Here is a 20,662-nt window from a genome sequence, read left to right as displayed (position 1 = left end):
ACACAAACAAAGTTATTTACGGTCAAAGTTAGTCAACATGACAACTAAAATGAGACAGAGGAAGTATAAAATTTAATAAAGATTCATAATGGTGTTTTTGCTAGCAATCATTGACTAGGTGTAGTTATGCCTTTTTTATTTATTGTTTTTATAATTCGAGATCAATTATTATATATATACATACATGATGAGGTTGGTTATTGTAAATAAGTATTAAAGTAAAACAAATAGGACAAGATTTTGATTCTTAAATCATGATTAAATTGATGCACGAAGATTTATAAAGCAATTGATGTACGAAAACTTTGACGAGATTTGTTTACTTTAATACTTGTATCTTTTATTTTAATTTTAATATTTGTAAGAGTCCAAAATCTATAATAGATTATTTGAAGTATATCATATTTCTTATTAGTACGTATTGCTTAATATATATATTATATACTCCACATCCGCCATTAATATTAGGGCTTTTTCCATATGTTATTAATTTGACTGTCCTTCATCAAATTTGTCAACTTAACTATGTGTCACATAAACATTTTTTAATTGACATATCAACTAATATTGTGTCTAACAATTTTCTTTTATTACTTTACTTTCTTTTAAAATAAATATTTTATAACTAAACACAATGATTAAAAAACAAAAAGTAATAAATAGGACATTATATTAATAAAAAATTACATTGATTATCAAAAGTTGTCGGCATTTATAAAAGAAACTACAAGTATTACTTTAAAAAATCCCCAAAACATTACATTAATTTTTTTAAAACACTAATTACATGGATATTAGGATATACATAAAATTGAAAGAACAAACTAGTTGTGCATGCGTCTTATCTAATGTCGACTAACTGAAGAGCCCCAAATCAAGGGCGTTAGTGTGCACGTTTTAAATAATTATATGCTAAAATCGTTGAATGTTGGCATGTAAATGAACGCCAAACTATAGTCTGCATATTTAATTGTGTTGATACATTATTATATATAGTTTACATTTTGCGTAGCTTTCATGTGTTTTAAGATATTTAGTGGTCAAAAAGCATGCTCGGTCACGAGCCACTACGGAATTTTGTGTCTTTCTATATATGTCTCACTGGTTTTTATACAGTTCTAAAGATCATTAACTAATCAACACTTAAATCATAATATAAACAATGTTTGATTATAGACATTTAATCAATTTTAGAGTACATGTGTAGCGTTTGGATAACTTTATAGACTTCAAAATGACATATATATGTGCATGAATTGAATGATGAAATATCAAAAAAGCGCTTAAAAAGGTAAAATAAAATATCATAGTGTGGCTATTTAAATTCAATTTGGTAGGTACACCAAAATTTTATGCTACGACCAAACTACATACGTGTATCGATAAAATATATGTGAGTTGATATTTGTGAGTCCGATAAAATTAAAATAGATACCCATAATATATATATATATATATATATATAATATAATTAATTAATTTTCTTTTTTCAAACATCCAGTCAGAATACGACACCAGTTGGGAAAACTCATCGTATAATGGTGAAGACTTGCACCTATCCTAGACAACAAGATGTTGACATGCACCGTTACAAGTATTCGGAGGAAAAACCCAAAACTTGTCATCCCTAACCAGGGATCGAACTCAAGACCTTGGATAAAACTTGAGAATGTCTTTACACAAGTTGGACTAGACATCATTCGTATTGATTAATTAATTAACTTGCACTAGACAATACCTCATCCTACATTACCGACATATATACGCGTAGATATACTCTCGATTATTAATCATCTACGTACTCGATCTTATCTATGGTAATCGTATAGCACAATGAGTTCATTAATCATTTAAGCAAATTACTATTTTTGTTGAATACGACAAACGTAATGTATCAATCGTATATGCTTTATAGAAAAGGTGATCAAATATATAGAGTTTCTAAATTGCGTCTAATATACATTATGCGGGTGATAGGTACGTACATTATAAAATGTCATGTCGACTTTGATTAGAGCATATATTTTGACCGTAATGATTATGTTATATATGTACAAAGATACCAGCCATGATATTTTCATTTCATTAATTTATCGAGTACTATGTGTTTTTTTTTTGTGTGTGGCAAATATATATAACAATCATATAACTTCCTAGCAATAGAAGTTGTATATACATTTTTGGTAGGAACGTAGCTAGGATTTGACATTAAAAAGATGACTTCATCCATGAATCATGTATATCTAGTAAAAACAAACAACAAACAAAGAACAAAGTATATATACAAGTATGTAAAAATAGGTTGTACGAGTAATATATAAGTGTGGTAAATTTGGAATAAAAGTATATATATATATATACTAGTGCCTAGACCCGTGCGATGCACGGACAACTTAAAATTTTAATGTAAATTGTATAGATCTTTGAGTACGCAACTTCTGAACATATTATATATCATAAAGCAATATGTCACAATTTACTGGAGTTGGAATTAATCCATCGTACCCATGCCAAAATAGTAACAGTAATAACATTTACATGCTCGTATTATTAGATTGAAGATCGGCAAGAAGAAGAAAGTGTAAAGACAATAATGATGATTGTTATTAGAACCAAACTTAATTCATGTGCACATCTTATGTAAAACAAATACATACTATTGGAGATAAAAAAAAAACATGTCAAATTTGGTATTAGTGAAGAATATGGTATCTAACTCGAACAGTTGGACACATTTGGTATTAGTGAAGAATGCTTTAGTTGATGGATCTGCTAAGGATATCATCTTATGATTTGCAACTTCATCCCCGTTTTTCTCAACAAAACTGTATATAATAAATCAAAATATCATACACGCTCATATCACATATTTCATGTTCGACTATATAAATGAGTAACCTTTTTTTGAAGGCAATGATTTCATCGATATTACTATTCATGAAAATACGGGCAACATTGAAACCATGAGACACAGAGAAATTTCCTGTCAACATACATGTAATGTATTAAAGTAGTATCGAGAAAATCAAAAAACCAATGATATATATTCTAGAAATACCTCTCCATTCCCGCAACTTCGCAAACTGTACAATCATCACATTAACATCAGCCTTGTCATTGAAAATTTTTGCCTTGAAGTCATCCACATATGAATCCCAGAATGTTACCTTCATCTTGTTACCACTACATATTTGCATATTCAAAAAAATTAGTCTAAATATTGAGTTCTGATGGTACATCTACTTTATTGGTGCTTAAATATTGTTTCTTATCATAAGATATAAATTTTGAAGTCCAGAGATGCAAGAAGCAGATTCCATCTCTCATTGTAAAAATAGATGAATTATTTTTCAAACACATATAACTGATTTCGTGTTATCTCATTTATTTGTGTAATTCGACATAGTTAACTTCCAACTATTGAGTTGTTAAGACGATTAAAATATAGTTAACTTCCAACTATTTGTGCTTTGCTTTTTAAGATGATGGGTACCTAATCTTTTTTAATTTTTCAGTTACCACTACATATTTACATAATCAAAATAATTACCCTACATATAAAATATTGATGTAGTTATTAAGAAATATAAATCACAACAGTTTCTTACTCAATGTCTTGCAATTGCACATCCATCCTCTGATTTGGGGAACCGTTTTTATCACCAATGATCACATCACCATATCCAGAAACTTTACCAATCACATCTGAAATTAAAGATGAACTTAGTTATGCTTCTGTACCATCCACATATAAATTACTAATAAATCGACTGTAAATATATATATATATATATATATATATATAATTAGCAACACATACCAACTGTGGTGTTGTTTTCGACTTTCCCATCTGTCATATCAGGGAACGAAATGAACCTAAATCCATGAATGGATCCACAAAACTTCTCAATAACCTTCACAGCAGTCAATTTGTGAAGATTGATTTTGTATGGGTTATCCAAAATCTTGTACGACCCAACATTCTGATGCACGAAGAAGTTACTCATGTATATCGATCCACCTTCGACTAAAAGTTTCTCAAAGGTTGGTATCACATTTTTCCTGACAGAAGCTTGAATTCGTTGACCCTAAAACACAAAATTGAAACAAACATAAGTAGTTGTACGTTTTATATGTTCATGATATCATGAATATAAACCATATCATAAATCATGAATAAACCATACATATATCATCTGAAATTAAATTTGATAAAAAATACTAACCACTGCGTCCATTAAGATCATCTCGATGCGGCCGATGCTGTTCACATTGCCATACACAGGTTGTTTCCACAACCTGATGATCCTCACAGTTATGGAACACGGGTTGTGGTTTGTGTCAAGTTCGCTTATCATTACGGGATTTTTGGAAGCCATGATCGGAATTTGATTTGATGTGTGTGTTATTTATTGAGAAGGTGATCGACGGGTTGTTTTTTAAGGCACCAAGATGGACGGTTGTAACTACCATACAGTTTTAGGATTTAAATTCAAATTCATTAGTCAAAATCGAAAAGGAGGGAAAAAGCTGTGGATATGTAACCGCCATTATAACTTAACCGTATGAGTAAATCTAATATACACATGCCACATAGGATCTTTAGTTGTAATAATCACTCATAAAGCATGCCACATAGGATAGTTTTAGAAAAACCCAAGTAGGGATTTATATAGTGTATATATATATATATATATATATATATATTTGAAACAAATTCGTCCCTAAGAAGGTAAATATTTTTATTTGGAGACTTAGACGAGACTACGTTCCTACCTCGATCAATCTTTGTGCAAAAGGTATAGAAGTCGAGTCTATTAACTGCATGTTGTGCAACAACGGGACTGAATTTTTGGATCACATATTCAATAAATGTAGCCTCAACGTTGGTGTTCGCAATTCCATTTCGTCCTGGCTGAAGTGTGTAATCCCTAATACGTCACTTGAAGCTATCTTGGAATGGTGTAATGATATTGATAAACCGATCATTGTTCGTCAAAGAATTCAAGCGATTCTCTTCACTTGGTGGTGGCTATTTTGGAAGGCAAGAAATACTGTGGTAAATAATGGAAACTTAGTGACTAGCAGCAAACTGTTCCAATCCATCGTTGACTACTCGTTTCTTTGGATCGGAAGTTGTGACAGGAAGTCCTCATTCACTTGGGATAAGTGGCGCACATGTCCAGTTGATGATGGTTAATTAGTTGGGGGCTGCCGAAATGAGTACTTCTTGGTGGTAATTTTGTCCATTGCTTTGTCTTGTTATTGTTTATTAGTAGAGGGTACCCCGAAACTTGTTTGGGATTACATCAAAAACATCACGAAGTGAAAACCGGTAGCTCGGCCTTCGCTTGATGAGGTTTTTTCTTGTGTCTTGGGTAACCGTAATCGGCACAAGTTTTTTTCAACTTTTCTGTAAGCTTAGCCGTTAAAGTTTCGGGCGAGGTCTAGATGTAGTCTATGTGTTGATATCTAGATTGTTTGTTTCGTGTAATTGTACTATTTGACCACTAGCATTGTGCTAGATGGCCTTGTTATTATATATATATGTCTGTTTCCGTTCAAAAAATAAGTATATATATATATATATATAGGAAAATTATTTGTAGACATGTACTTTTTATAGTACATGTGTAAGTTAACTTACACACTTTTTCTTCCTTTTTCCTTCCATCTCCGACCACCACCACCATCATGATCCTCCGGCGACGACGATCATCTCCGGCGAGACTTACACATGTGTAAGTACAATTTTTTTAGTATTTTAGGATTTAAAATTTCTAAGTTTTTTCCTTCGCAAGACAACCACCACCAGCCGCACCATCATCTCCAACCACCCCAACCATGGCGCCGGCAACAAGGGCTTCGCCCGTACCGTAACAAACCATCACCATCTCTTGGATCGCCGCCCATCAAATCCATACGATTCCCATATGCAACTTTTGACGGTCAGTTTAGAACGGATAAGGGCCTCTGGTCCGTACCGTTTCCACTCTAAAACGAACAGTAGTCTCGTCGGAAAGTTAACTTACACATGTGTAAGTCTCGCCGGAGATGGTCGCCGTCGCCGGATGATCATGATGGTGGTCGAAGATGGAAGGAAGAAGGAAGAAGAAGTGTGTAAGTTAACTTACATATGTACTATAAAAAGTACATTTACTACAAATAACTCACCCATATATATATATATAGGGGTGAGATATTTTGAGACCACCTCTTATTATAGGACCAACTAGGACCATTGATTTTTGTACACCATCATCATCTACTACGATATACAATACTTTTTTGTAAAAACACTAAGACTTTCCGACGACGGGCCCGCAGAAAAATCACATGTAAGTTAACTTACACATGTGTAAGTTAAGTTTCAACATTTTTTTTTTCCAAATTGTCTCTATATATTTACCTAAAATAGCTATAATACTCATTCTCTTTCCTTAAATTTAAACTAATCATTTTTTTTTCTCTTCTCCATAAATCATTTATTTTTTTCATTTCATTCAAAATCTTTTATCTCAAAAACCGTACGTCGATAAATTATAAAATTATATGGGTGTTCTTAAAATTTCATGCTCTTTCATTAAAGATGTCATTCAATATACTTTTGACGAATTTTTAAATCCGAGGACAGAACCCGTACGGTTAAGATATTTGGTTATTACACTCTATGACCTATCACACTTTATGACCTATCACCTCAACCATCTCACTGCCTCAACGTGACTCTGGGTGATTTATTTGGGAAAACCGAAATAGAGCATGCTTCAACAATTCTGTTGCTAAACCCGAAGTCCATTTTGTAATTTTTAGTTAACTAATTGGGCTATAAACAGAAGTAAAGGGGTGTAACTATAAATTGTTAGAGTGCAGAAGACACCCTGCTTCTTGTTGAAGCACATTGCTAGAATAATTTGAAACAAGTTACACTTGTTGTTAGAATTTAGGGGAAAATTCATAAAAAAAAATTAACATTTTTATACAAATTTTTTATTAGGGATCCTATTTAGTTTTTGTCTATTTAAAGAAGCTCATTTTTAAAAATTTCGCAATAAAGAGAATGTCGTTAGTCTTTAACGTCTGTCCTCCGTTAAAGAGAATTTCGCAATCAAGGGAACCGACTTTCGAAACGAGATCCTTTAAATAGACGAAAACTATTTACGTTTCTTTAATAAAAAAATTGTATAAAAAGGTTAGCTTATATGCAATTTTTCCCTTGAATTTATCGTATTTGAGATCCATTAACGATTTTAAATGATGAGTGCTATACAACTCCTTATGGTTGATTTTTTTTTTTTTTTTTATTAGGAGAGACCGAAGGTTTAAATACTTTATGGATATGTGTTATGGGTTGAAAATTAATTTATGGAATAGTTAGAAGGAAGCCAAATACCATGTAATCTTCTACGTACTAGCTTCACCTTTTGTTTTGTTATTTATAGATATTTCTTAAAACCATGAATAATACTCGTAATACTTAACTTTGATATCCATCATTTCGCCACAAGTTGGCTAGACCAGGCGGGAACAAACAATTAATATTGACTTTGGGTAAAAACATCATGCTTAAATTAATTTGAGATCTTTAAAATCACGTGTAGAAATGAAAACTTTAATTTAAGTGATCATCATGATATCATCTAAATAGATATTTATATGTTTTAGATATTTAATTTGTTACGAAACCAACTCTTTGTTAAATTAAAGACAATTAGCTGTAATTGTGTCCTGATCTTATTTATGTTCCATATCTATTAAACATTTGATGCTTATCATTTACGTTGTAGTATGTATATATATTTGAATTTTGAAGCCATCTCCGATCAATGACATATCTCATATATGTATATAAGTGCTAATTAAAATATAAGACATGAACATGATGTTTAATAACAATGAAACGGCAAAAGGTTTGTTAATTTCTGGCCAGGCTTAACACGTGTGAAGTGAAACGAGCCGACTGGGTAGCAAGCCGATGGATCGAGTGTTGTCATCAATTATACATACACCGCGGATACAGAAGGAAAGATAATCAAAATAATAACAGATAACCAATATTGTGCGTAGTTTAAGAACCTACACATACCTTATGAGGGAACATAAATATTGGTGGGATGATGTAGGTAACATTAACTAATTATAAGAATATTACAATAAAACAAATGTTCATAATCATGTCTCGAGTCGTGACAATTGAAAACGACTAGTAGACAATATTTTTTAATAATTTGATTATATGTGATCAAATAATTCAAAGAGATGAAAAACTCACTCAAAGGTTAAAAATTTTAATATTATATATATTGATCGAAGAAAGTTGGTAATCCGTCATTTTAAAGAGTACAATTATAAAATGTTCATTGTTAAATATAGTACCAGTAATCCTTGATTATTTTCTCCTAAAGTCTGAATTTGTTATACCTTTTCAATATTTGTTGCTAAGTTCTCCTACAAATAATTCAAAAGTAATGAAAGGATCCATTGCCGGAAAAACCATGAATAAGACCCGAATTGAATGCTAACAATTAAGTTAACATTGTTTTCAAGTTTAGAAGCCTCATGTGACAAACTTTTTCACTCTATAAAGCGCGCAATTAATGGTAAGTTGGTAAGGATGTATTTGTTAATTAGTGAACCATATATATCTTCAAGTGAGGTTTGGTTTATGGCTAAATCAAATGAGTTGATGAACCCTTGAGGATAGACACAATGGTAAAAGGTGGTCCATGAGACATGCATTTTCAATATATATAATATGTATACACGTTCAATGGTTTTGCTTCTCTTTTAAGGACTAAAATTATTGTATGAATTCCAATAATGTTGGTTTCATGATTTTTGTGTGCTACTATACTATAACAAGCGTCTCACCTTATCCTTCTACTACTTTACCAGCTATTACTTTTGTCAAATATGGCAAGTAAAAGTACTCCATGCATATTCATATGTATCGTTTTATCTTTCCCTTGTCTTCTAGAGACAGCAGAACGAAATGCATCAATCAAACTAGCTAGGAGCTTTAATTTGGTAAAAAGAGATATCGTGATCATACACGCAACTTTTTACCATGTCATTTGAATCCGGTTTTATGATTTTTTTAGTTATGGACATTATTATAAAAAGACATTAGCGCGCGCTAGCTAGTGATGGTATTTTTGAGGTAATTCATTAACTAATAGAACATAAATTATAGTCGTATCATGAACAACTTGTAAAATGTGTATGTTGATGTTAGGGGTGGCAATAAATGGATATGGATTGGATCATGATCTGATCCATTAGTGATCCAACTTAAATGGATCATGATTCGATCCGTGATCCAACATAATGGATCGTGATCCGATCCATATCCAAATAATTTTAAATAGATGGATCATCATCCGGATCGATCCATTACATTTTTTCAATAATTTTATTTTTTAGGTTAATAAAAAATTTACTTTTCAGAAACTAAGGAATGTTTAGTAGGAAAACCTTTCGTGCCCCGTCACTCGTGTCCATTGTGACTCGTGCCCCCAGTTACCTTGTCTTAGTCACCCCTCGCCCACAGTCACCTCAGCCAGTGCCCCTAGTGACCCCGACCATGGGTGCCCTACTAACCTGTGCCTCCGATCAAATGATACCTTTGACCGGGGACACGGGTCACGAGAGACACCATTTGACTGGGGCCCCCTTGACCGGAACAAGGGTCACAAGGGGCACCATTAATCGGAACAAGGGTCACCGAGGCCACCATTAACTGGAAGAAGGGTCACCGGGGGCACCCGAGTCCGGAAAAAGGGTCACCGCGGGCACCCGTGACGGGAACACGTCACCGGGGGCGCACATGTTTGGGGACACGGGGAACGAGTCACCGGGGGCGCACATGTCCGGGGACATGGGTCACCGGGGGCACCATTGACCGGTGGCATGCTCAACGGGGGGTACTCGTCAATGGTGATTTGTCGATCCGGATCAATCCGGATGGATCATGGATCAATCCAAATAATTAAATGGATAAATGGAGCAATCGATTGGATTGTTAAATGGATAAATGGATATTATTTTTTATCCAATAAGTAATATAAATGGATTGGATCGGATTTGGATTAATATCCAAACCATTGCCAGGCCTAGTTGATGTTGTCTTTTTAAAGATATTAATTTCATGAATAAAATTTTCACCACGGCAAATATATAATTCATTTGTTCGCATAAATATTTTACACATTTAAAGGAACAATTTGTTATTTTGTTGATACTTGAAAAACATGTAAAAAAAGTTTCACGTTTACAGTAGATATGACGAAATTTGAAAAATCTTTAATTATATGTATATTTGAAAACGGCGTCTTGGAGGGAGACGAAAGTCACGCAATCGATACTAATACTCATTAAATAGCATTACGGAGATTAAAAAAAAGGTAGGTTGAGACTCCCCCGGCCCTTAAAAAGTCCACATCTGGTTAAAGATGTATAAGATACAACCTACCGCCTTTGTGCAATTGCATATATATATATATATATATATATATATATATATATATATATATATATATATATATATGTTTGGATTAATGTTTGGTTATTCTAAGGCCGAATTCGTTGTGGGTTGTCTTGGTGGAAGCTTCTTCTCTTTACTTTCTCCAAATATTTAGTTAAAAAACATGTCATTCATAGATGATTTAACATTTTAACTGCTGAAGATTTCACCCGTTTATTCTTTTATTATTATTATTGATGAAGTATCTTTTTACGAATGCTTTCAAATTTAGCATTTTTCTCTTCTGAAAATGATAATTTGATTTGAGTAGAAATGTAATGTGATGTCTTACATGTTTATCGTAGTAAAACCATGACGATACCAATGACACGTACGGTTGTATAATTGAAAATACGCATAAAAACTACGAGTAATAAAAAAACTAAAAAGTGAAAATAGAGCTTTAGCCCATTGGGCGGAGGCCCAAATTTTTAGTAAGTACAGCATTAAAGCCTATTTTGTTTTGCAAACATATTTGGCCTCTAAACGTCGAAATGTGTCCATGTGAAGATTAGTTAAGTTTTCCAATATCCTTAGTTCATGTCATCATGTGGCCTCTAAATGGTTTAGTTTTCCAATATCCTTAAAAATCCTTCTTTTTTTTTTAAAGGTAGATTTCATTTAAAAAAACTCCCATGCGAAATCCGCAATAGGAGGATATACAATGTTAAGTTACATTGAATAAACACCAATCCCTCCAACTAATATTTTCTTTCTTACATCTACAATTATACCCGTCTATAACTAGTCGTCTTGATCATTATAATAATCTTCTCAATATTTATCTCCGTATTTAAAAACTTGCATTCATTTCTTGCCTTCCATAGCCTCAAACATGCTACCGCTACAATTCCTTTGAAGATCTTCCTTGCTCGTTTGCCTAGACCTACATGATCGTGGACCTCCAACAGATCTCTAAAAGAAAATGCAAAAATAGGACTAATCTTACACCAATTGCTAATATAAAGTCATACTTTCATAGAAATCTCGCAAGCTCCAAAAAGATGGTCAACACATTCTGTTTCTTTATTGCACAGCCCGCATTTAAAAATCCTTAGTTAAGTTTTTGTTTTTCTAACTATCGAAGTATATCCATCTTTAAAAATCCTTAAGAAGAAATCCTTGGACAAGGATATGCTTTTAGAAAATCCATACACTTTACTTTTGTTAGTATATGAAAGATGTGTGATAATATGGAAATGTAGGGAGTATTTTAAGAACTTTTTGCAGGGGCGCAACTATATAGGGGCGGGGAGGGGAGCCCGACTCTCCGAAATTTTTTTTTTTTGCAATGTAGGGGTATATGGTTTTCGTGTAGAAAAATTTCGATATACTCGGTTTCAACCCCCCATTTTAAAAAAATAGTGTTAGGGAAAAAAAAAATTTAGACCCCGACCCCACTGAAAAGTTTCAAGCTTCGCCACTGACTTTTTGATATGATGACAACTCAAGGATGCATAAGGATTTTTTAACCATTAGAGATTGTCTAAACAGAGAAAACCTACTAATTTCCAACTGAGTTTTTTCTTTAATTATAACTCTATCATAGTATTATTAGATCTAAGGATTCTTGTAAACCTTTTGGTTTTGGATATTAAGTTTTCTTGGAATCGAACTTCTGAACCTTTTTCCTAACCATTATCCACTATCAAGATGTTATGAAAACGTTCAAGTCTAACAATTCTTGTGAATACATCAGAATATCTAACGACTAACTGACTTTCACTTAGATAGCGGTTGTCAATGTATGTTACAAGTGCATAATTAATTCAAGTACACAAAGTTGATGCTGTAGACAACTTAGACAACCTTTTGATTTTTGATTATATATGTGATCCAGTGAAGTTATAAGAAGCAAACTTTTTACTATCATACACAATTAATAAACATTACAAAATTAAATTATGAACCCTGTTAAATTCAGTAACAATATACTACAATGTAAAACTAAGTAACTATGAATTTGTAAATTGTACATATCGGTTGAAGTACTACAATGTAAAACTAAGTAACTATGAATTTGTAAATTGTACATATCGGTTGAAGTAGACAGGAATGGGGTATCAATTCCACATGGGCGTCTCTTTCAAATATCTATAGCTATTATATTTTTTAGCATGTGTTTCTAACTTTCTTTAATTTGGTTATTTTCACTTATCTTAGTAGATATGTAGAATAGAAGTTTAGAAAAGTTTATGATGGAGACAAGGACGATGATTCGTATAAATTTCTTTGCTGAAAACAACATAAAATGAGGTAGTCACTTTAATAAAAGCTCAATATATAGATAATGTACAGTATATCAACATATTTCATAGAAGATACAACCACATTGAATCATTGATCAAGAATTCGGATCCCTCCTATTGATATACTACCGTGGTATCGAAAAGATAACTACACCTAGTTCTTAATAAATAATCCAATGAATCCAAAAGAGTATCAACTCACTATCGACTCGGGATATTTTGTAATTCTATCTACACCTTTTTTCCTGCTAGAAACATAACATTTTGCTTTGTGTAATATTAGTACTAGTCATTATAATCATTTATGTGATCCATTATTATCAAACAATTAGGTGTACGCATAACAACAAGTCAACAAATTTGGTTAGAATTACCTACCTCTATTTAACTTAACTATGGTTTGCTTTAGCTTGCTATTTCTAACTTGTTGCGGGTAAAAATGGGCATTAGGTGAAATAAACAAAATGGTGGTTTGGGTGGGGAGCGGCTTACTATTTCTCATTTTCTCTCCATTTTTTTTATTCCTCCTCGCATTTTTTCTGTTTGTAAGCCTCATCATCTTTTTCATTCTTTTCTCACTCAAATAAAGCAAGAAATAAAAAAAGAAAAAAATGCAGAAAAAATCGTAAGCAACCAGTTTTGGGTATATGAAGAAAAACAATAATATACATATACAAATATCAATAAAATAAAATAAAATAATAGGATGATGTGAAATTGTTAAATAATAATAAAAGAAGATATATTCAATAGACGGTCCCTGCAAATAATCGAGTAAATTTTTTTTTATCGTAAAGGTTATACATGTAAAATACTCGTACATTTTTAGTTTTTTATAATGTCTAACTTTTTTTTTTTAGCATATATTTAGTTTTTTAATTTCACATCATTATCATTTCATTATTATCAGGTATAAAAAATTGAAAATATGAGATACGTCAAAGATATAGATAGCTTATTTAAACGAAGCACGTGAAAGATGAGACTCGTAATAGTTTTATTTTATTCTAGTTGTGTACATCTCTCGCTATATATTTCCTTTCCAAGGTCTTATCCAATCACATAATAAAGTCAAGAAAGCATAAACACGTGACTTAACAAAATCTTCGTAATTGTCAGAATGAAACAAGACATAAGTTGATCTTTCTGAAAAAAATGGAATTAAAGTCATCAACAATTAATGTACTTTTTGTCCTTATTTTTGCCTGCTCTTCAAGAATTCTTGGAGCTTTCAGCAATGGCGGTGAATCAACAGTTAAACAACAAAACCCAGTAAAAAGATCCGATTTTCCATCTGGGTTTTTATTTGGAGCAGCCACTTCTGCTTATCAAGTAAGCTTTAATTATTTTTAGTGTTTTCTTGCTCACTATTTGAGCTATTTTTCTACTCTGAAAAAATGCTGTTCTTTTTGCAGGTTGAAGGAGCATATTCTGAAGATGGTAAGTCTCTTAACAACTGGGATGTATTTTGTCATTCCAAAGGTTAGTCTTATTTATTTATCTTTAATTGTTTCTATAATGGATTACTTTTATGTAAAACGAGACCCGCGCTTTTGCGGCGGTGAGATGGTGAGGGTGATAGGTCATAGAGTATGATAGGTCATAGAAGGTGATATGTTAGAGTGTCATAGCCAAATGTCTTAGCCGTACGGGCTTCACCCTCGGATTTAAAAATTCGTCGAAAGTATATCGAATGACATCTTTAATGAAAGAGCATGAAATTTTAAGAACACCCATATAATTTTTATAATTTATCGATGTACGGTTTTTTTAAAAGTTAGAAACCATATTTGCTTTATATTATATTATAGATATTGGATTAAGTTTAGTAGCCACTAGCAACCTATTCCAAATTTTGTTCCATCTACTCTGAAAAATATACTTACCAAGGCACTAAACTTTGGTTATTTGTTTCGATATAAGTAATATGGCAACTCTCAAAGTTGAATTATAGATGTATCAAACTCTCAAAGTAGACATTAAAATTTCAAAATATTTAAGTAGTAAATGTTCAAAGTTGCCGTTCAAGAAAAAAGGTAAATGTTCAAAGTTTGAACCTTACATGTGTTAAACTTTGGCCACATAAAGTTTAGTGACAGCAAGGTTGGAGGTCTTTTTTTATCTTTGGTAGAACCTGGAAGCAGCCCCTCTACCCGCGTAAAACCAGCTGGGTTGGATCAGTGCTTGGAGCCCTTGCCTTTGGAGACATAGGTCATGGGTTCAATCCTCATGCCCAGCAAGGCTGGGCTGGAGGTCCTTTTCTACCTTTGGTAGAACCTGGAAGCAGCATCTCTACCTTTGGTAGGGGTAAGGCTGTCTACATCACAACCTCCCCCATACACCGTCAAAGATGGTATTTGGGACCCAAAACCCATGGAAAACGGCATTGGGAGTTACTTTACTTTACTTGTTGGCCACATAAATGAAGCTAAGTCTTACACGGTAAGATAAGGGACAATATGAATTGCCAATGGGGTCCGTGTCCCATTGGTAAGGTCTTTGACCTTGGGAAGATCCACCTGGGTTCGAGTCACACTCTCCACATTTGTGAGAGTGGATTATTGGGGGTTTTCGAGAGTCCTAAGTTGCATCATGGGCATTCGTGTATCTTAGGAGTAGGAGTATGATAGATTGTCGTTCAACAAAAAATGAAGTGTCTCTGTTGGAAATTTTCCTGAGTACATTACCTACCTTGGGAATTTATTAAAGTATGTTGCTATTGAATGGCCATCATCCTATATTGTAATAATGATGCTGATTTTGCTAATTTAGGTTGTGGAGAAAATGGTGAGAATGGAGATGTTGCAGATAATCACTACTATATGTTTATGGTATTTATTTATCTCTTCTATTACTTGCTTATAAAGTCATATATTGTTTTTTTCCTATATCAAATTTGCTTTTTATGCAGAATGATATTGAGATGATGCATTCTCTTGGCTTAAAAGCATATCGGTTTTCGATCTCTTGGAGTAGGATTCTTCCAAGTAAATATCTTAATTATGCCTTTCTTTCATCATCCGTATCTTTATGTTCATAAATCTTGTGTGTGATCCCGTAATTATGGTAAACTTTTTAGGAGGAAGATTTGGTGAAGTTAATCCTCTTGGAATCATGTTCTACAATAGGATCATTGATAATCTTGTACTAAAAGGTGAATCTTGATGCATTTTGATATTTTCTTTTTCATCATTGTGAGAAGGCAAAACTTGTTTCTTTTACCAATTCAAACGCTTATCTTGATCTACTATTTATTATTAAGAATGAAGTTTTGAAAAATAGTTCTTGAAATTCATTAGTTGACTAAATTAAGTATTCTGCATGACAGTATATAGTGTACATCTACGCTTAGTATTATTCATGGATCTTGAGTAATAAGGCAAAGTTATACAGGAATCGAGCCATTTGTGACGATTCACCATGGAGATTTCCCTCAGGAACTTGAAGAGAAATATGGTTCATGGCTAGATCCTCAAATGCAGTATGTTTAGATATCCATTTTAGTAACAACGTTGACTAATTTTTACTGGCGGGATATTAATAACGTCTATCTGGCAGGGACGATTTTGTACATTTTGCGGACACGTGTTTCAAAAGTTTTGGAGACCGTGTGAAGTACTGGATTACAATCAATGAACCAAATTTGGTTACAGAAATGGGTTATGAAAGAGGGGTGTATCCACCAAATCATTGTTCACAGCCTTTTGGTATCTGTCTTGCTGGAGATTCTGATGTTGAGCCTTTGTTTGTTATGCATAACATGTTATTGGCCCATGGTAAAACAGTAAAGCTATACCGTGAAACTTATCAGGCAATTCACCAACTTTATGTCAAATTGTACACCTTTTCTATCTATTTGTTAAAAAAATTATTGTCATTTTTAGATTTTGTTGTGCAGCCAAAACAAAGTGGACTGATAGGACTAGTTGCACATTGTTTCATGTATGAACCACTTACAGATAGTGATTCCGATCACAAAGCTGCAGAACGGGCTTTGATATTCAATATTGGCTGGTAATATTTTGTATAAAAAGGTATCATACATTAGTTCACTTTCTATCTTAGGAAACCAAGTATATTTAGTCCAGAAAAACCATCAAAGTTTCAACAATAACTTCCTAAAATTTCCAGTTAAATGTTATCTGGCCCGATAGCAGGATAATGTGTAATCCGTAACATTTGACCATGATAACTTTTGTTTATGATGTGGCTGTTAAATCCAGTTAGGTTAGGTACTTAGCTTAACTCTGATTATTGGGAACTATGGTTTTTCTTGGCCTAAAATAAGTTGGTTGCCTAAAACAGAAAGCAAACCGAAGTTTGTTATCTTTTTGTGCAACAAGTCTTATTCTGGACTGATTACTCAGTTAATTTTTATATACTATAATGAATAAATAGGTGCAAACTTTTTCTCCAAACAGGTCATTTGATCCACCAATATTTGGGGATTACCCTCAAGAAATGCGGGATTACCATGGTAGTGATTTACCAAGATTTTCTCCAGAGGAAAAAGATTTTATGAAGAATAGTATTGATTTTATTGGAATTAACCATTATTCAGCTATATATGCCAAAGATTGTACCAATTCTAGCTGCTCGGAAACTGCCAATCGTGCAATCAAAGGTTTCGTGGAAATTACTGGAGAGCGTGATGGTGTGCTGATCGGTGAACCAGTATGATATACAGATCTCTGTTATAAAATTTATTTTTGTTTTGTAGAGTTTGATTTCTATCATCAAGGACTCGTTTTGCATATAACAGACGTCAATGCCAAGATTCTTTGTAGTTCCTAGAGGCTTGGAAGAGATTGTTAATTATGTCAGGGATAGATACAACAACAAGCCCATGTTTATTACTGAAAATGGTAAGTCTTCATGTTGTGTGGATTGCAGATTATCTTAACTTCATACGTAGTGATCAAATTTTGTGTTAATGTTTCAGGGTATTCGTCACCAAAGGTGCAGGATATAAAAGTTGAAGAGATTGTGAACGATGTCAAACGCATTGAATTCCATCAGGCATACCTTGCTTCTCTAGCAAAAGCCATGGGGTGAGTTTTGATACTTTAATTTATTACTTTTAAGTCAAGCAAATTACATTTTGTCTCAAATTTGAACTTACGTCTTCAAGTTGAAGAGAAAATTCCTTGACCAAAGTGACGGTACGATAGAACGATATAAAATTAAAGTTCTAATTCCGTTTCAACTCTATGCATGATAGTAGTCAATTTCACCATGAAACCCAAAAAATGTATACTTTTAAATTACGGTGGTAAATTTTGAACGACAGGAATGGAGCTGATGTTCGTGGCTATTTCATATGGTCATTGATGGATAACTACGAATGGACACAAGGTTACAAGGTGAGATTTGGATTACACTATGTTGACCGCGTAACATTTAATCGGGTACCCAAACTGTCAGCAAGATGGTATCAAGATTTTATAAAGAACAACAGTCAGGTTGATCTTTTAGGAATTACAACTCCAAAATTAGTGCACAAACAAGCATATTTATATGATATTTGATTTGCACATACCATTATTATTTTGTCATATATTGTTACCGTTCGTATTTCTATATATACATTGCTGTATGTTTTTAGGAATTCCTACAACTGTCAATTCTGATTCCAAACCTCAGGTCACTGCCTTTGTTGCTAAAACTGTTGATTATAAAAAGAATTTTTTTTCCTAATAGGGGTCCTTACCCTAATTTGAATTGTAAAAATTGTGGTATGATTGGTCGGGTGTTATGAAGTTATTGGATACCCCTTGGTTTTAAAAGGCATCCCAATCCCACTATACATAATCATGGTTATAAACAAGGTTTCAGTACTAGTTATGCCAACATGAATTCTGTGCAATCTGCAAATGTAAACAACATACCTACTCAATTTGTTTACCTGAATATGAATACTATACAACTTTCTTCCATGCCTTTCACTAATGAACAAGTGCAGATAATATCCTTGATTAGTGATAAGCCTTCTTCTATGCCTTTCAAACATTCACACTTAACAGTCTAAACATTAATTGTAACATCCGGTTTAAACACGTTCTCTTACATGAAGAAATTTTGTTACAAATTGACTTTTATATTATTCAGTACGGATAATTTATATATTTTTACACCCTTATAAGTGTAAAAATATCATATAAGTGTAAAATTGTTATATTTATTTGAATTATTTCACATTTATAAATGTAAGAAAGTTATGCACATTTTAACTGTTAACAATGTAAGAAAGTTATTCTAATGAATGGCTATGATGAAATCCAAGACTTTAAAGAACACTCACGGATTAATAAATTTACAACCGTTTTCAAAAAATGTGAATAAATGACAATTTGTTGTATAATTTTGGGCTAGTACATTTAGTCAAAACTCAGAAAGGCACATCATTTGTAAATAATCTAAACATTAAAATGTTTATCCTTTATTGTTGTTGATGAAATATTTGTTTGTGAACGCTTACAAATTGAGCGTGTTTCTCTTCTGTAAATGATAATTTCATTATAAGTGAAAATGTTATGTGATGTCTTACATATTTATCATATGGAAACCATGATGATATCGATGAGACGATTTTATAAATGAAAATATGCATAAAAAAGTTAAAAACTACTAAAAGCGAAATTCCGATCTTTGGGCCATTGGGCGGAGGCCCACATATTTAATGAGTAAAAGCTTATATTCTTTCAAGAACATTTTTGGCCCCTAAAAGTCGAACAACGGAACAAGTTACATGTGTCCATTTGAAAGACTAAACTGAGAAAACAAAATCTACTAGTGAACCAAACAACTAATAAAATGAACCTGAATTTCATTCTATCAATCAAACGAAATGAAAGTCAAATTTCATCAAATTATTGAGAACTTTACGAACCAAAAAGGCCCTAAGTTGTTTTAAAAGTTTTTTCCTACCAATAATTAAATTGCTATGAAAACGTTGAAATCCAACACTTTCTTGTAAATATATTAGAACACCTTGATAGTATGTATGTAAGTATGTTATAAGTGCATATTCAGTTTAAGTACAAAAAGCTCTTGTTATAGACAACTTAGCAAGTGGTTATCATGATGCACTTACTACTAGACCCATCTTCTGGTAGTTATACGAGGAGAATGCCCATTTCCTAAATGTACATCTTTTAATATTGATATCAATATAATTTTTTGATTTTGTTTCAATTGATATTATTTATGATATGATTTTTTATTATCCGAGGTCAATGAAGTTACTAAAACGATATATAAATCTTTTTTTTTAATAATCATAAATTCACATATACGACATTAAATTTTGCGAAGACAAACAAACAATAAGCTACATTTTTTTTTATATAACAATTAACTATGAATTTGTAGATTGTAAAATCGGTTGAAGTAGACGGGAATGTAGTGTCAATCCCACATGGGTGTCTCTTTCGTATCCATAACTAGCTATTAGAGTATTTATTAGCATGTGTGTCTCTCTTTCTTTCTTTCTTTTCTGGTTTATTTTCACATATTTTAGTAGGTATGTAGATAGAAAATAATCATTTACAAAAATGATGGTTCATATTAATTGAACAATTTCTTTGGTGCATACAATATATAATGAGGTAGCGCCATTGATAAAAGTTGAATGGATAATATCAGCCACATTGGCCAAGAATTCGAATCCCTTCTAAATTTATATGATAGTTCCTACAACTCATTTCCTTATACCTCGCTCAAAGATTGAATTCTGTTGTTATTAATAGTTTCATAGGGTGAACCAAGAATATAAGTTAAGTTGGAAAATTTCATATAACATTTACATTTGTAAATAAGGTCGTCTAATTGTTGGCCGCTCCGGAATTTGGTGTGACTTTATGAATAAAAGCTTTTTTTCATTTAAAAAAAA

General features: G+C 32.5%; 2 protein-coding genes across 2 annotated transcripts; one reads left to right on the top strand and one right to left on the bottom strand.

Moving 5' to 3' along the window:
- Positions 1-2,656: 2,656 nt before the first annotated feature.
- LOC122591954 lies at positions 2,657-4,379 on the bottom strand. Its single transcript, XM_043764175.1, has 6 exons — positions 4,227-4,379; positions 3,821-4,088; positions 3,609-3,705; positions 3,059-3,183; positions 2,899-2,983; positions 2,657-2,825 (listed from the first exon to the last, which is right to left on the bottom strand). The coding sequence occupies exons 1-6, from the start codon at positions 4,377-4,379 to the stop codon at positions 2,657-2,659; spliced, it is 897 nt and encodes a 298-aa protein (XP_043620110.1).
- A 9,467-nt stretch (positions 4,380-13,846) lies between these two features.
- Positions 13,847-18,379, top strand: LOC122591236 (beta-glucosidase 18-like). Its single transcript, XM_043763471.1, has 12 exons — positions 13,847-14,103; positions 14,187-14,253; positions 15,544-15,602; positions 15,683-15,758; positions 15,851-15,925; positions 16,165-16,252; positions 16,330-16,582; positions 16,670-16,785; positions 17,193-17,445; positions 17,534-17,636; positions 17,714-17,822; positions 18,062-18,379. Exons 1-12 carry the CDS (start codon positions 13,927-13,929, stop codon positions 18,297-18,299), a joined length of 1,614 nt encoding a protein of 537 aa, XP_043619406.1. The 5' UTR covers positions 13,847-13,926; the 3' UTR covers positions 18,300-18,379.
- Positions 18,380-20,662: the final 2,283 nt, after the last annotated feature.

The sequence above is a fragment of the Erigeron canadensis genome, chromosome 3 (assembly GCF_010389155.1).
Source record: "Erigeron canadensis isolate Cc75 chromosome 3, C_canadensis_v1, whole genome shotgun sequence".
Classification (NCBI taxonomy): Eukaryota; Viridiplantae; Streptophyta; class Magnoliopsida; order Asterales; family Asteraceae; genus Erigeron; species Erigeron canadensis.
This window is presented reverse-complemented; position numbering and strand designations above follow the sequence as displayed.

Bases quoted from the DNA above. Each gene is read 5' to 3' on its own strand.
- LOC122591954 (XM_043764175.1), bottom strand. From the start codon at position 4,379: ATGGCTTCCAAAAATCCCGTAATGATAAGCGAACTTGACACAAACCAC. The intron at 2,984-3,058 runs GTATTTCTAGAA...GTATGTTGACAG, and splicing joins GAAGTTGCGGGAATGGAGAG to GAAATTTCTCTGTGTCTCAT. The intron at 2,826-2,898 runs GTTACTCATTTA...TATTATATACAG, and splicing joins ATCATTGCCTTCAAAAAAAG to TTTTGTTGAGAAAAACGGGG.
- LOC122591236 (XM_043763471.1), top strand. From the start codon at position 13,927: ATGGAATTAAAGTCATCAACAATTAATGTACTTTTTGTCCTTATTTTT. The intron at 14,254-15,543 runs GTTAGTCTTATT...TTGCTAATTTAG, and splicing joins TGTATTTTGTCATTCCAAAG to GTTGTGGAGAAAATGGTGAG. The intron at 15,603-15,682 runs GTATTTATTTAT...CTTTTTATGCAG, and splicing joins ATCACTACTATATGTTTATG to AATGATATTGAGATGATGCA.